Source organism: Callorhinus ursinus, unplaced genomic scaffold (genome assembly GCF_003265705.2).
Source record: "Callorhinus ursinus isolate GAN/ISIS: 27379988/994484 unplaced genomic scaffold, GSC_fseal_2.0 scaffold10, whole genome shotgun sequence".
Classification (NCBI taxonomy): domain Eukaryota; kingdom Metazoa; phylum Chordata; class Mammalia; order Carnivora; family Otariidae; genus Callorhinus; species Callorhinus ursinus.
Window position 1 is genome coordinate 8,420,016 of NW_027397072.1, and position 15,850 is coordinate 8,435,865.

Genomic DNA, 15,850 nt, shown 5'->3' on the forward strand with positions numbered 1-15,850 from the left:
TGCTGAACAGCCTGCTCTGCAGATTCTGGGAGCTCTCCGTAATTCCGTGGGCCTGAGCTCAGAGAGGGCCAGACCTGACACCGGCTCACAGGCAGGCTGAGTGCGAACTGGTTCCAGAGCCCTGGTTCCTCTCGCCATCCACTGGTTTCCAAACACCCCTCTGCAAGTTTTCATTGGCTTGTGGTGAAACCAGAAAAGGAAGGAAGATGGAGGATTTTTTTGTTTGATTTTTTCCTTTAAAAAATAATTATATATGTGTGTGTGTGTATAATGTTAATTTTAAAAATCAAGACTGTGGATTGTACTTGAGTTGGTTTCTTGGTTATGATCGCGTACTATTGTTATGTAAGATGGGTACATGCGGTCTCTGTGTCCTATTTTTTAAAATATTTTACTTTTTCATTTTTTGAAGTAATCTCTACACCAAACGTGGGTCTTGAACCCACGACCCCGAGATCAAGAGCCGCATGCCCCACCGACTGAGCCGGTGGGGTGTCCCCCTGTGTCCTCTTTCTGTAATTTCCCATGAAATCTGTCATCTTTTCAAAGGAAAAGATTTTAAAAAATTGTAAAAAATATATATATATATATATAAATCTTATTTTAAAAATCAGACATATCAAGATAGGAGGATAAAAACATGAAAGGCTTCCCGTGACAAGACCCCTCCCTTTCCTCCCCCCGCTAAAGGTGACCGACGTGTTAACTGTTGAAAGTGGATCCTCCCGTCTCTATACGAACGAAATCTGTGTATTTCAGGTCGGGATCGTCCGGTCCCTCAGGCTGCCTCCGTGTTGCGTGTGCTGATGCTGGGGTATCCGTGTCAGCAGTGTTCGTTGGCGTGGAGTGGGGGGTCCCACAGGGGCGACTGCGCGCCACCAGGGAGCTGGCCCCGGACGTGGGGCTCTGGGTTTGGGAGGAGGGGTGCGGCCCCTCAGGAGCTGCGGGGGTCGGCCCTGCGCCCCGCTGCGCGCGGGAGGCTCGCGCGATCATCTGGAAGGCCACGCTGTGTCCCGTACCGTGGGGTACCCCCCTTTGTTGCACCAGTTCTGTACTGATGGGCTTCACTGCCCAAGTGTGAGCCCTGGGGGGCAGGGGCTGTGTTTTGAGGGCTTCCGGTGAGGTAGGCCGTGGCGGGCATTTGCCTTTCTCTGTTTCGAGCCCTTGGGGAGGACATGACCGTCCTGGCCACACAGATGGGGCCACTTAGGCCAGGCAGCCACAGAGCTAGGCCGTGGACCCGGGCTTGTCCTGTTTCCCCGCTTTCCACGACATGTCTGCCTGGGCCCGCTGCAGGCAGGGGTCTGGGACGCCCTCCCTGAAACTCGAGAACAGGGGATCTTCTTCGTGCCAGACCCATGACCTGCGTCCAAGCCGAAAGGAACCCCCCTGCCTACCTACCCCTTCCTGTGGGAAGGGGCTGTGGGGCCCAGCTGAGCCTGGGACCGGGCACTGGCGGGGTCGCGCCGCAGTGGTCCCCCCTAGAAGCCAGGATGGGGTCAGCTGGGCTGGCCTGGCAGTGTGAGAAGGGCTTGCGACCAGAAGATTCTCTCACTGAGTGATCCTGAAACAGCCGTGCCTGTCTCGGGCCGCGCGGTATCTGCAAAGTGGGGCTGTGAAGCTCTCCCCTGCTCCCTGCAGGGTACTGTAGGGCCACCCACTGGCATGTGTGCGAGAGCAGCGGGAGAAAACTGGGCATTCCTGACCGGTGGGCAGCTTTGATTATTACTTATTCCGAAGTGTGCCATGAACAGTTTAGGGCCATTTTGAAAAGTTTGGCCACCTCTTTTTGCTTTTCCAAATAGCAACTGGCACAGATCGAGACTGACCTGAAATCCCGAACAGCCGCCTACAACACTCTGAAGACAAACCTGGAGAACCTGGAGAAGAAATCCATGTGAGTAACCGAGTTTCTGCACTGCCGGAGCCGGGCTGGGGCAGGGGCTGGGCTAGGGCAGGGGCCGGGCTGGGGCAGGAGTGTGCCTTTCAGATCACTGGGTGAACCAGGTCTGGGCCTGGGTTGAGAGAGAGACAGAGAGCCAGCCAGCCAACCAGGCAGATGCCGAGGCACTCCTGCCTCTTTGGGAGCTGCATGCTGGGAGGGGAGGCCTTGGTGCATATGACCGGGTGGAAAGGCCCAAGCAGGGGTGATGGCACCTCCCTGCCTGGACCCAGAGAGGGATACCATGCTGCCCCTCATCCCCTTCCCTCCCTCTCTCTCCCAACCTCCCCAGGTTACTGAGAACACCTGGGGTGGGTCCCAAGACCTTTCCCCCAGGGAGCTTTACAGAGGACCCTCTCTGCATAGTCAGGGGACGACCTGACTGGTAGAGCCCGGCCCTTTGTGAGGGCCCCCAGGGGCAGTGGGTGCTGCAACCCAGAGCAGAGCAACCGCAGGGACTCTGGTGCCTTCTTCAGTCAACTGAAGGACCTCCACGTGAGAGCCAGGGAGCAGACCGTGTGGCCCACCAGCCACCAGTCACCAAGATGGTGGGAGGTGTCTGGAGGAAAGCAGAAACCCAGTGTCATGATGGCAACAACTGCCTTGTAAGGTAGTGAGTGCCTTGTTGTGGGAGGCATGTCAGGAGAGGGCAGTTGAGCTCCCGCCAGGGAGTCTGGAAGCTGCCCCTGAGTAGGACTGAGTTGGCATGGAGGATCCTCCCAGTCTCCCCAGATTCTGGCTCTGATTCTGTTGGCAGTTGTCTGAAGATCCTCCAAGGAAGGGCAGTGCCCAGGGGCCTTCAGAATCAGCTGTCCCTCCGAGTAGCTCACCCTCCCTCCCTTTTCCCCCTCTCCCTTCAGGTGGTCCCTGGGCCAGCCTTCTTTTCTTGTGAAAGAAGCATGTAGTACATAGAATTTAAAACCAAAAAGGGAGGGGCGCCTGGGTGGCTCAGTCGTGAAGCGTCTGCCTTCGGCTCAGGTCATGATCCCAGGGTCCTGGGATCGAGCCCCGCGTCGGGCTCCCTGCTCCGCAGGCAAGCCTGCTTCTCCCTCTCCGACTCCCTCTGCTTGTGTTCCCTCTCTCGCTGTGTCTCTCTCTGTCACATAAATAAATAAAATCTTTTAAAAAACAAAAAAACAAAAACCAAAAAAGGAAAGATGCACTTCAACTAGAAATAGTCGTTATTGGTGGCGTGACTTGGCATCAGAACTAAATGGGCATCACCTGAGTTCCGCTGCATCCTTGGCTCTACGAAGGAATGAGATGGGCAAAGGGCAGGGCGCCGATGGCAGAGAGCGCCCTAAATGGTGACCTTGGCTTAGATCTGTTGTGGCATTAACCATTTACCTGCTGGGCCATCGACTTGTCGCATCACCGACTTGTGGACTCCTCGAGAATCGTTTGGGGCTTGAGCAGACATCTGGTCCGGCCTCGTCAGTCAGCTGATGAAGCTCAGGGGCTGATTCACCGCAGTGCTGATCAATTGATCACTCCCCTGAGTGAAGAGGGGGTGGGGGTGGGGTGGTGAAGCCGTTCCTGCCTCCTTCGCCTGTTATTCTTCTTCCGATAAACGTGTATTAAGCACCTCCTACACTCTCAGGCTTTATGGCAGGCCCTAAAGGTAACAAAGCAGAAGACAGTGTAATTTCTGCACTCGGGGAGCTCACAATGACTCGCTCAACAAGTATCTATGGAAAATCTGCTTTGTGCTAGGAGTTCAGGCATAAACCAGACAGAGCAGACCTGACAGCGGAACGGTAACGAGGTAGGGGGCACAGGCTCTGTGCCTTTGGAGAGGGTCCTAAGGGAGTTGGCAGTGAAGGCACAGGTGGGAGAGATGAGGCTGGAGGTGGCGTGTTGCCTAAGGCCTTGGCCTTGGGAGTGCTTGAGAGCCATTCGCCAGGAGTGTCATGGGCAAATACATTAGCTGATACCGTGGCCAGGGTGCCCAGGCTACAGACGGTCTCCGAGCTATCCCTTGGCCCGTTTGCTGCTACAATAGCCTTGAACCATGTGCTAAAAATACCATGACCTCTCTGGAGACCGGGTTCCACTGGGCATGAAGCAAGCGATTGCAGGTGCATGTCCCCTGGCGGCTGGACCTGGGAGGTGTGAAAAGTGAAACGGAGCTCTCTCTGGGCCCGTCTCCGCTCAGGACAGCTCGAGTGTTGACACTTGAGTAACTCAAGCTGCCTGCCACCCGCAGTCCCCCCCAGCAGTCCCAGGGGCAGCGCAGGTGACGGCGGTGTTGGATTCCGGTGCCCCTCGGGGGACTAGTGAGGGGCCCTCCGGCCCTGCTAGCCACAGCAGCTCCGGCCACCCAGAACTGGGGGGTCGGGGGCACACTCGGCCCAGGGATCCGCCACTCTGGGGGGACATACAAGCCGTCGTGTTTCCTGCCTGTCCTCCTGACCCAGGGCCTGTGTGTGGTGGGTGTGCGGGGCTCCACGCGTCCCAAATGCCCAGGCCCCCGAGGCCTCCCTCTGCCTTTTGGCTGATCCCTCTGTCCCACACGGATTCAGGGGAAACCTCTTCACTCGGACGTTGAGTGATATCGTGAGCAAAGAAGACTTCGTGTTGGGTTCCGAGTATCTCATCACGCTTCTGGTCATCGTCCCCAAGTAAGTGGCCCGGGAAAGCGGGTTGTGGGGGGGGGGGCTCAGCCTTTGTTGGTGATCATGGGAGGAAAGTGGCCCTGCCCAGCAGAGAGAGAGGGGGGCCCTCCATGGCCTGGAGCCCGGGGGCAGGAACAGGAGCAGGATGACAGTGTCTGTGGGGCAAAGCAGTGACAGAAGCTGCCATTTCTTGAGCAGCTGCCGTGTGCCACCAGCCTTGGACAGGGAGCTCGTTTCGCTCACAGCAAACCGGGGGTATGGCTGTTAATCCCTTGTCCAGAGGCAGAGAACTCAGTTGGCTTCTCCAAGGCCACGCAGGGTCAGGGCTAGAAAGCCCCAACACACATCTCTGGCTGAACCCTTCACGTGGGCCCTCTGGGGCGTGCGGGGCCCTTGTGGGGAGGCTGGGTCCAGGACCGGGCTGGGGAGGGAGGCGGTGTCCAGTGCCCATGGCAGGGCCTTGGGGTGTTTGGGGCTCTCTGGCCCAGTCCTGCTCATCTCAGTCCCTCGGGAAAAGGGGTGTACGGTGTCCTAAACACTCGGAACACCCCCCAGCCATTCTTCCGAAATCACTGAATGATTCTGTATTCTTGCAGACCAAGCTACGCACAATGGCAAAAAACCTACGAATCCCTCTCGGACATGGTGGTCCCTCGGTCGACTAAGTAAGACCCCAGCTTGGCACCCAGGCACCAAACATGCTCTGAGGACGCAGGGACCCTCAGCCCTCCCCACTTAGCGCTCACCAGAGTCCCTCAGCCTGGAGTTCCTTTGCAGCCACACCCCCAGCCGTGTGCCAGACTCCCTCTATCTTTTAGACTGCTGCTTCGCTTCCCCCTCTTCCAGGAAGCCCCCTCTGGCTGCATGCCTGCAGAGATCCCCCTCACCACGCTCTGCTCTGCTTTCTCAGCTCAGGTCGATGCTTCCCTGAGGGTCAAGCAGGGGCCTGACTCTGATCTCTGATGGCCACAGAGCATGAGCAGCTGGGGGGGCAGCTGGGGGGCAGGGTGGGGAGCAGAGTCAGTCTCAGCATCTGGCCTACTGGGGTCAGAGCAGGAGTGGCCAGGGAGGGCTGGGAAAGTGGCAGGAAAAGAGATACAGGAATATAGTCAAACCACGAGGACCTTGCACGCGGGGACACCAGCACGTCGGGGCTACACACTGCGGCAGGGGTGGGTCTCATGGTTCGGTGTGGAGCAAGAATAGCCAACGGCTGAAAAGTACACCCGGCGTGAAGCCATTTACCTGAGGTCGAGAAATGGACCGAACTAAACCCTACGTGATCTGGGCTTGTGCAGGCGCACGTTGAGAGTCGAGGGGCTGTTTGGGGGATCAGGGCAGGGAGCGACACGCAGCCAGGGACGGGCACGGGGCTTCTGCGGCGTGCGAATGGCTTTAGGTCTTAAGTGGGGCGGCCAATGCATAGTATTTGTTATTCTCTATACCTTCTCGTATAGAGAAGGTATAGAGGGTATGTCTGGAATAGTTTGTAATTTAAAAAGATTGGGCGGTGAGTCTGGGCCAGCTTCGCCGGTCGCCTCCTTCTCGGCACACAGCGCGTAGGGTGAGGGCAGCCTTGCCCACGGCGCGCTCGGCTCCGAGGCCCCCCTCCGGCCGGGGAGGCTCTCCCAGGGTCACAGCTCATAGGAGATGGCAATCAGGAGCTACACTGAGGGGTGCAGGGAACTGGACAGCCATAGCCTGGGGTCACGAGGGGAGGCCAGAGGAAGAAGCCAGGGGCGTCTGCCGAGAGAGGGGGAAGGCAGACAGATGGGCAGAGGGGCAGGTCCTCCAAGCCCGACAGCCTGGCAGAGGCCACCAGTGCTCTGCCACACTGGCTTTCTGTGGCCACGTGCTGGGGGACCCCTCCACAGAGGCCACCTCAGTTGATTGGGGCCGGGGGGAGGGGCTCTGAGTGACAGGAAAGGGGACCAGCATGCCCGTGAGACCTGCCCGGGCTTGGCGAAGGGCCTGCTTTAGGTCTTCTGGCCAAAAAGGCTGACTCAAAGACGCGGACCACTGGCTCCCGTGACCCCTGTGTTGGGACAGCGCCCCCTGAGGCCCTGTGCTGCGGCGTGCCTCGGAGGCTGGCTGATTGGAGCATGGGGACAGTGAACGTGAGGTGGGCATGGTGGGATGGTTTTCACCGACTGGAGTCGGCCCTGCTCTGTTCTGAGCGCAGCGCATCAGAGCCCGGGCACCCCCGCCCCCTACACACACACACACACAGGTGACAGACGGGAGTAGCTCGATCGCTCGGGCATCTCTCAAGCTGGAGCCAAACTGGGGGGTCTCTGCACCTTGAGGGCCTGCGTTTAGGTCACCCAGAGGCCCCCGAGGCCTCAGCCTGGAGGGGGAGTGGAAGGAGCAATAGCAGGTGGTAGAGAGCACCCAGCCCGGAGTCAGGAAGTCATAAGGGGCGCCTGGTTCCCTGCTCTCGGGTGCTGGTGGCGGCGGGGGGGGGGGCTGCCCACGGGCCACTGGGCTGATGGGGACGGAGCTCCCCCTCTGCGGGGACCCACCTCCCCAGGGAGACGGAACAGGCCTCTCTGGCCCAGCTCTGACCTCGGGTGTGGTGAGGCTCCCAGTGAACAGATGCTTCTCTCCACCAGACTGATTGCCGAGGACAACGAGGGCGGCCTCTTCACGGTGACCCTGTTTCGAAAAGTGATCGAGGATTTCAAAACCAAAGCCAGAGAGAACAAGTAAGGGCTGGCCTTGGTAGGCTCCTCCGGGTTTGGGCTGTCTCCGCTGGAGGTTGGTCTCTGCTCCGTCTGGAAGCTTCCTGGTGAAAGCCTCTCATTTGCTTGTTTTAAGGTTTACTGTCCGTGAATTTTACTATGATGAGAAAGAAATTAAAAGGGAAAGGGAAGAGATGAGCAGGTTGCTGTCTGATAAGAAGCAACAGTATGTGAGTAGACAACACAGGCGGGCGGGCTTCATGCAAGAGCACCCCCGTCCCTTGGGGGCCATGTGGCCCGGGGACGTGTGTTCCCCTGGGGCTGCCAGAGTGGGGCTGGGCAAGGGAGAGGGGCACCCAGGTGCACCTTCCCCAGGAGAGCTCCCGAGTCCTGGCAGCGCCCCTCCAGGAGGGGACTCCAAGCCCCACTGTGCCGCTGAGAAACTGAGGCTCTGGGAGGTCAGGGAGCATTTCCCCCAGGAAGAGAGGACTGGGGCAGGGCAGCCAGGGGTCCCTGTGCCGAGCGTGGGCAGGCCTGTCCCCTCGGTCACCTTGCTGGCCTCAGCAGTGTGGTTCCCCAGGCGCGATGGGACAGCTTCTGTCATCAGCACCTGTCTTTATTCCCCCATGCTTTTCGCAAAGTGTGGGTGCTTATCCTTGAGATTTCTGACAACAGCCACTCAGAAACCTCCCGCGTGCGCGGGCAGCTGAGCTCACAAGGGAGCAAACCAGGCTTTGAGTTTGGGCATGTGAACAGCGTAGCCCTGGGAGAGCCACTCTGCTCTGCGGGATGGGCCCCTTCCTGCTACGGAGAAGCCTAAGCCAGGTGGCTCCAGGGGCCCCCCTGGTGGAATGTCTTCAGGGCCCCTCTGCCCCCCATCCCCACTGGGAAGGGTTCTCAGAAACTTCCAGTTCAGACTCTAGCGTAGAGAGGAAGGGAAGAATGAATAGAATGTACTTCAGGCCTTTTGGAGGAAAGCCGGTGTGTAAACATGAAGCTGTAAGTATGTGCTTAGGTGAAGAGCAAGCTGGTGGAATGGGCACGTCCGGCTCGACCTCTCTGGTCAGGGACTGCAGACAAGCCTCCCCCCCTCAGAAGTGAGCAGCAGCATGGGGTTCCACAAAACGGGGTTCTCAAAGCCCCAGTGGACGGGCCCATCCCCTCTGAGGACGAGACAGGAGCTCATCATGTAATAGTGCCTGTGGGGGGGGGGGTTTAACCCTGCCCCCAAGCATAAACTGTGTGTGTGTGTGTGTGTGTGGACGTGAGTGTGTGCATGCCAAGTGGACACACCCGCTTCTGATCCTCGGTCTGCCAGGCTTTGGGTTGAGGGCTCTTCCTGACAGAAAGGGCTGAGGCGGCACTGGGCCCTGAGGCCTCAGACCCCGCACACCCAGGCAGGGAAGGTGTTCAGCAACAAGAGCCGTAAAACCCAAAGGGTTTTTCTCCTTGGCCTTAGCTCACCCCAAACCTTCATCAATCAGGAGCGCTCAGTGGTCTCTCTCCAGCCTCGTCCCTCCTGGCTTCGGTCCTGGCCCCGGGCCCCCTACCCAGTGTCTCTGGATGGGGGGGCTAGACAGTGGCAGCTTTGACAAATGTCCGGGCGGGAGGCCCTGCCTGCAGGACAGGTGGTCAGGTCGTGCCTTTGGCACTGGCCTTGGCGCTGGTACAGACCCCCTGAGGATCCAGGTGACACACAAGAGCTGGACAGCTGCCGCCTGGGGCTCAGGTTGCCACCTGCCACTTCCTTACGAGGTGTAGGCTTCTGCACCCCAGCGCTGCCCCGGGAGCCCTTCCAGGGTCTCTGTGGAGGGGAAGCTCCAGAGGAGACACGAACTGGGAACCATTTAGCTCCTTGCGAAGCTCAGGCCGTGTGCCACTGAGCGGGGGGCAGCCACCGGGCGGGGGGGCAGCCGGGGGCAGCCCTGCCCTGGCTTCTGAGGCACCTCTTTCCCCTTTAGCTTGTGGGGCGGTGGCTGTGACCAGCATCCTGCACCGTCTTTGGTCCTCGTCTCCCCGAGGGGACAGGCTAGGTCCTGGGGTGTCAGCTCCCTTGGAGAGCACAGGGTGGGATTTTCCCGTGCTTTCTCCCCGTCTGCAGAAGAGGAGGATAAAGGGTGGTAGGTCCTACCAGCGTGCCTGGCTCATTCTCTGTACGTAGCTTCCATGGGTGCCGCGGGGCTCCCGTGGCCGGACGGAGTGGAGCCGCACCCCGCGGGGAGAGCTGTTTCCGCGAACAGCTGCCTCCTGGGGACGGTCCCTGTCCCGTCCGCCCGTGCAGGGGAGGTGCGGACCGAGGCCAGGCAGGGGGAGGGATGCGGGAGCTGACCCCGCTGTCGGCGGCCGGCCCTGTCGCTGCAGTTAGGGGACCCGGACACCTGAACCACCCCCCATCCCATCTCCAGTGCAGGCAGCACGTGAGTCCGGAGGGCGGGCCAGCATTCCCAGCTCGCCTTCACGCGCTTTTCCGGCGATGCGAGTTATTTCTGTTTGTTGTGATGCCTGTTTGCTGAGAGATTAATAAATCATTTCTGTGCCTTTAGCAAACTTCCTGTGTTGCTCTTAAAAAGGGATCATCCACCTTCCCGGACCACAAGGTTAAGGTAACCCCGCTAGGTAACCCCGCTAGGCCCGCTGCGGGGCAGACGGACAGAGAGAGAGAGAGTGAGGGCGAGGGAGAGGTAAGCCGCACCCTGCAGCCCTGGGGCTCCCCCGCTCGCATGTCCTCGCCAGCGCAGGCATCCTCTGAGAAAACAGCGCCTTGCGTTTTCTGGTACGCAGAGTGGCTTTCGAGGGCTTAAATCAAGGAGCCCAGAATCCTGCCTCCCTCCTCACCTGGAGGGCGTCTTTGGAGCTGCACCCCCGCGCCCCGGCAGTGGATGGTGCTTGTTGGCCAGGGTGCCTCTGCCCTGCGTGGGGGTGGCTGCAGCTGGTGAAGGGGGCAGGCCCTGCTGGGTGGTGGCAGTCGGGCAGCTCGGCTCTCCCCCACCCCCCTCCCCCCGGGCTGCCCTGGCTGGACCCACCCCTGACCCTTGCGGGCAGTTGGAGGTGTCGGTGGGAGCTCAGAGCCCTTGCTGTAGGACTCCTGGACCCCCCGAGGACCGGCCACACCAGCATTCGTGACAGCTGCTGCGGCCCCGAGGGGTTGTGGCCTTGTGAGGTGGGCTCGGCGGAGCCCCCTGGAAGCGGCAGCTGGGGGAATGATGCTAGAACGGCGGGGGGGGGGGGGGCGGCGATGCGTTCCTCAAAGTTGGGCTCCCTGGCAGCACGGTGTCAGAGGGAAGCCTGTCCGCTGTCTGCCCACGGCCCTGAGGTCAGGGGCTGCCGAGCCGCCCCCCCCCCCCCCGCCCCCTGCAGCCTGGGCTCTGGTGGCCCCGCGCATGTGCCAGGTGGCTGGCCCGCTGAGCTTGCCGGGCCCCAGGCGCCCTGGAGGACGTGGGCCTGGGCCTCGCCTGGGCCTGGGCCAACCGACTCGCTGCTTCCGCTGGCCGCAGGCCATGTCTCCGCGCAAGGCTTGCTCTGTCAAAAGCCGTGTCGTCCTTGGCCTGGTGTCAGGCGGGGCTGCCAGCAGGCATCACCCGCTCTCCTGTCTCCGCAGGGCCCGCTGCTGCGCTGGCTCAAGGTGAACTTCAGCGAAGCCTTCATTGCCTGGATCCACATCAAGGCGCTGAGGGTGTTTGTGGAGTCCGTGCTCAGGTGCGTGGCGGCCGTGCCCAGCCCGCGCTGCCCTGCTTGGGGGCGGGGAGCAGTCAGCTCTGGGGACCCCCCCGGGACCGCCGCCTGCCCCGTCCAGCCCCCTCCTCTGGGCCCAGGCCCTCCTGCCCTGTCCCCGTGCTGCTCCTGGCTCTTGGCGACATGCTTAGGATCTCCGGAGTGCCCCAAGCCTTCGCTCAGCCTGGCGGGCCTGCGGTCCTGTGCTCTGCATCCGCTTCCTGCCGGACCTGGGGCAGGGGTCCTGCCCTCTCCAGCGGGTTCTGCTGTGCGACTCCTGGAAGAAATACCAGCGCTGTCCTTGACCGCTGAGGCCTAAGGCAACACAAACACTAAAACCTAAACCAGAGAGCGAACTAATGACAGAAGTTTTGCCTTGTTTTTTAACAAAAGTGAAAGGGGTTTGCTGTGGAGAATTAGGAAACTATAAATAAGCACCAACAGTGAGTAAAAATCATCTGTACTTTTTAACACCGGGAGAGAGCGCTGCTGGCTAACACGTGGGCATGAACCCCTCCAGGAGTTTTTGTTCCTTTGTGTTTTGCTTTTTTTTCTAGTTTACAGATATGCCTATTTTTTACTAAATTTTTACGAAAATGGAATTATACAGGAAATATTTTTTGAAGCCTGCTTTTCTCCTGTTTTGAAGATGCCCCGTGTCATGAGCTCTGGGGGCAGATCTTGGTAGCACCGCACACGGCTGGCTGGACACACTTTTTCCGGAAGCTTCCACCCCTGCTCCGGTGCTCCCCTGGCCCTCCGAGCCTCCGGAGTGCTCTCCCGGGCCCCTTCCCCTGTCTGCACAGCGGCCCCGCACCTGGAGGCCCGTTCCTGCTTCCCTTTCTCTGCCTGTGCTTCTTGCATCTCCCAAGTCCTGCCGCTCGCCAGACACATCTGGCTCCTCTTCCCTCCCAACCTGGCCTCACGTCCTTCCTGACCCCAGGCCCCAAACCTCGGGGCTCGGACGCTCTGCTCCCTCATCCCCGCTTGCCTCCCCGACTCCCTGCGCCCCCACAGTGCCCTGGACGGGCCATCCATCCTGCCTCCGCTCTCTCTCGCCTCCGTCCCCCGCCTTGCTGGCCCAGCTGTTGCCACAGGCTCTCATCCTCCACATGGCTGCCAGTGTGGTTTTGTTCACACAGACTGGTGGCTGCCAGGTGCGGTTTTGTCCAAACACAATATGGTGGCTGCCAGGTGTGGTTTTGTCCAGACACAGATCAGATCTCACCGTGGCTCCTCCCCCTCCCCCACCCGTCTCAGAGGCCTGGAATGGCATGGAGCGTGGCCCCGTGCTGCGGGGTGTACTCACGCTACCCTGGAGGGTTCCAGCTGTGCGTAGTGTCGACGGGTCCCAGACTGACCTGCTTGCCTCAAAAATCGGTGGTTCTCGGGCCCAATAGTGTGGATGCCCATTTGCTCGAGAGAGGTAGAGATAGATGTCCCTAATATCTTAAGCTGGATAAAACTGTTTCCCCTAAAAGTGTATGTAGAGATAATTCTTTGTTTTTTTAAAAGATTTTATTTATTTATTTGATGGACGGCACAAGCAGGGGGGAGGTGGCAGTCAGAGGGGGAGAGAGCAGGGAGCCTGACACGGGGCTCAATCCCAGCATCCTAGGATCCGGCCCCGAATCAAAGGCAGACACTTAACTGAGCCACCCAGGCGCCCCTGTAGAAGTAATTCTTTACAAGACTATGAATGTAGGACTTTTTCTTACTGTATCTGTATTTTTCCTGAATACAGTTGTAATATATGAACACTGTTTAAAAAAAAAACTAAAAAACTAAAGTTCAGAAATACGTACTGTGGAGGAAGTTCCTCACAGTCCCCCCGCCCACAGATAATCACAGTTAATGGTTTCGAGACTCTTCTTGCCCCATTTATCCTTAATGTTCTGCAGCTTGCTTTTTTCATCTGCTTTCAATTCTTACCAGTGTGTGTGGAGCTACCTGATCCTTTTTAATGGCTTTTCCATATTCCATGGTATGGAGAGATCATAGTCCAAGAGAACAGGTTAACCAGCAAGTTTGTCAGTGCAAACAGACGAAGTTCCCCTGCTTGCCTGTTCCTTTGACCCCCGGTTGGCACTTGGTGCTGTCTTCCTCCTTGCCAAGCTGATTTGTTCTTCCCGCCTATGTGGGGGCTGTGGCCGACTTGCTCGCTACCTCTGCCACTCAACCCAGAGCTGGACAAAGAGTGGATGCTAAATGTTCGTGGACTCAATAAAACCAAAGTGAAGTGGACCCCGCCCTCAGCTGAGGAAGTGCCTTCAGGGTGAAGGGAACCAGGGGCTTCAGTCATCTGGGATGAGAGCGGAGCTGGCCAGGTAGCTAGCTGGTTTGTCGGGCTCCAGGGAGAGATGTTAGTGGGGAACAGACATTAGGGAGTCCTAATGGTGGCTCTGCGGGTGCATTCATTTAGAGAGAGTCGTATAGAGGGAATGTACTGAAGGGGCGCCTTGGGGGACCTCCAACATAAGAGGGGTGGAGGCAGAAAAGCCCATGAGGAAATCCGAGGCAGGAGGAGGGAGTGGCTGACGAGTCAAGGAGTGGAAGCCTAAGGATTTATGTGTCCCTGCAAATGGGCCATGAGGTCATTGGTGGGACAAGCCTGAGTATGATGGCCGAAGGATGATTGGGTGACACAGGACACTGGATACTCTCTCAGGTTTGGAATGAGAGCCTTAGGGAGGAGCCAAGGAAGTTTATTTTAGGCAGGGCACAATGGTGATACGTTAAAGGGAAGGGGGCAGTAGTTGAGAAAGCCTGACGCCACTTGCAGCCCGGGGGGTGGGGGTGGGGTGGCTACAGTGGTCTCGGTATGGGGGCTGCAGGTGAGGGCTCCCCACCAGGTGACCTCAGCGATCAGGGAGGAGGGTCCTCTACTGAGCGATCCAAGAGGGAGCGCCATGGGGGGCAGCCTTGAGAATGAGAACAGACTCAGCCGTTCCTGGAAGGCATGTTCTGAGCACAACAGAGAAGGCGTTCCTTTAAATTGATCCAGAGTGGGGGTTCGCAGGGAAAGGACCGGAAGGGTCTGGGAAGAATGTGAAAAGCCCTGAATTCCAGAGTGGGCTAAGAGGCCAAGGGCCTGGAGCCTTGATGAGGGGGGTGAGGAGCATTCAGCCAGCATTTAACGAAGCACTGAAGGAGGGCCTGTGGCTCTCCAGGATCAGGGACAGAACGGACCCATGTCTCTGGCCTGAAGCAGCTCCCAGGCTGGGAAAGGCAGGAGAGCTCTCAACACAGGGATCCTTGTGAGGGAGGGTAAACCGTCTCCCAGAGCAGCTGGGCAAGGACTGCGGTGGAATGACCGAGTCGGAGGACAAAGCAGGGATGGCAGGGATGGCAGGGATGGCAGGGATGGCCCGGGAGCTGGAATGCCCGCCCTTAAGTGTCCAGGTCCGCCGCACTGTGGCCCGTAGATGGAGGGAATGGTCTGGGTGAAGTCGAGGATGTGGAAAGCACTGGGAGGTGGGGTAGGGATTCCGGAGGGAAGCTGCTCGTTCAGGTAAAGATGGCGACAGCCCCTCTGCCCATCTTCCCCAGGAAATACCAGAGCTTTGATGGCAAGGGGAACAAAGGATAGACAAGCCATCGGCTGGGCCATCTCCCCCCCGCCCCCCAACCGTGAGCTAGCCCACGTGCTGCCATCCCTGTCAGCACCAGCCAGCTTCTCTGGCACTTGCCTCTTGGAAAGACTATTTTGGTGGGGCTCTGAAATCGGGGTTCTGCTCGCCCAGAGTCCTCCAGGGGCACAGCACTAAGCAGGTCGTAGGCTTGATTTGTAGTGAAAGCAGTACACACGTGGTTACAAGCAGCCTCCTTCACAGGTCCTTCTGCAGATGCAACAGGCCTTGGTATTTTAGCAGACACCGCGCCATTAACGGCCAGAAATGGCTGTTAACACTGAAGCGGCAGTCGGAGGGAAAAATCCAACAGCCCATCAGTTTTCCTCAAAATATTACCTGATAGAATGCAACCCAATTTCACTGGCTACAACAATTCATAGAATTTTTCATTGTTTTCTTGAGATGCAAAGTTCACTGTTGCAGTGTTTTCACATGACCAATGTTAACATGTTCTACTAGAGATGTTCCTATCCAGAAAAATCCAATTCGTCTAACCTCTGACCCTAGACATTCCGTTCAACTGAGTTTCATTTTCTTAAGCTATGTTGACCGAGGCCTTTTTCTTACTAGAACTTCTCTGTTTCTTGTCAGGGTTATTTTACCCACATCTGCATCGTAAGTAACGTTTTGTTCATTCGCACGTTTTGTCTGTCTGGGAAGGTACGGACTACCGGTGAATTTCCAGGCGGTGCTCCTCCAGCCTCATAAGAAGTCATCCACCAAACGTTTAAGGGAGGTTCTGAACTCCGTCTTCAGACATCTGGATCAAGTAGCAGCTGCAAGTATACTGGATGTAGGTAGAGAATCCAGACAGAAATAGCTGGGTTTCTGCACGGCCGTCAGCCTCTCCACGTGGGAGGCACTTTCCGAAAATGGAAATTGCCAGATTGTTAAGAAGATCTACGTTTCACAAATGTGCAAGCCTAACAGGGAAGAGGCCGCGTGTGTGTGTGTGTCTGTGTGGTGGGGGTGCACTGTGCGGGGCAGAAAACGCAGTCAGAGCCTAGAGAGCCTCTTCGAAAATTATAAAGACGGCAGCAAACTGGTTTCTGCATTTAGAGCGCCCATACGACGTCTTCTTTTTGCAGGCATCCGTGGAGATCCCTGGCCTGCAGCTCAACAACCAGGACTATTTTCCTTATGTCTACTTCCACATCGACCTCAGTCTTCTCGACTAGGGAGATGAAATGGCACCACTGTGCTCTCCTGGTCACGCAGACTCCTACGGACACCTCTTTCCCTTAGCCAGAGAACCCTACAGAATTTAGA

General features: G+C 58.1%; 1 protein-coding gene across 9 annotated transcripts in view; it reads left to right on the forward strand.

Annotated features, from left to right (window-relative positions):
• ATP6V1C2 (ATPase H+ transporting V1 subunit C2) overlaps window positions 1–15,808 on the forward strand; it is a 52,260-nt gene extending 36,452 nt beyond the window's left edge. For 5 of the 9 annotated variants that reach the window (XM_073896997.1, XM_073896998.1, XM_073897001.1 and 2 more), the window contains 9 exons: window positions 1,806–1,897; window positions 4,465–4,563; window positions 5,154–5,222; window positions 7,170–7,262; window positions 7,375–7,468; window positions 9,782–9,919; window positions 10,837–10,934; window positions 15,242–15,374; window positions 15,670–15,808. In XM_073896997.1, the coding sequence (XP_073753098.1) occupies window positions 1,806–1,897; window positions 4,465–4,563; window positions 5,154–5,222; window positions 7,170–7,262; window positions 7,375–7,468; window positions 9,782–9,919; window positions 10,837–10,934; window positions 15,242–15,374; window positions 15,670–15,759 (906 nt within the window). In that variant the 3' untranslated portion in view covers window positions 15,760–15,808. Of the gene's footprint in view, window positions 1–1,805; window positions 1,898–4,464; window positions 4,564–5,153; window positions 5,223–7,169; window positions 7,263–7,374; window positions 7,469–9,781; window positions 10,399–10,836; window positions 10,935–15,241; window positions 15,375–15,669 lie in introns of those variants that run through there. The other 4 variants (XM_073897002.1, XM_025867737.2, XM_073897000.1 and 1 more) reach the window with 3 other exon arrangements.
• The last annotated feature ends 42 nt before the right edge of the window (window positions 15,809–15,850 follow it).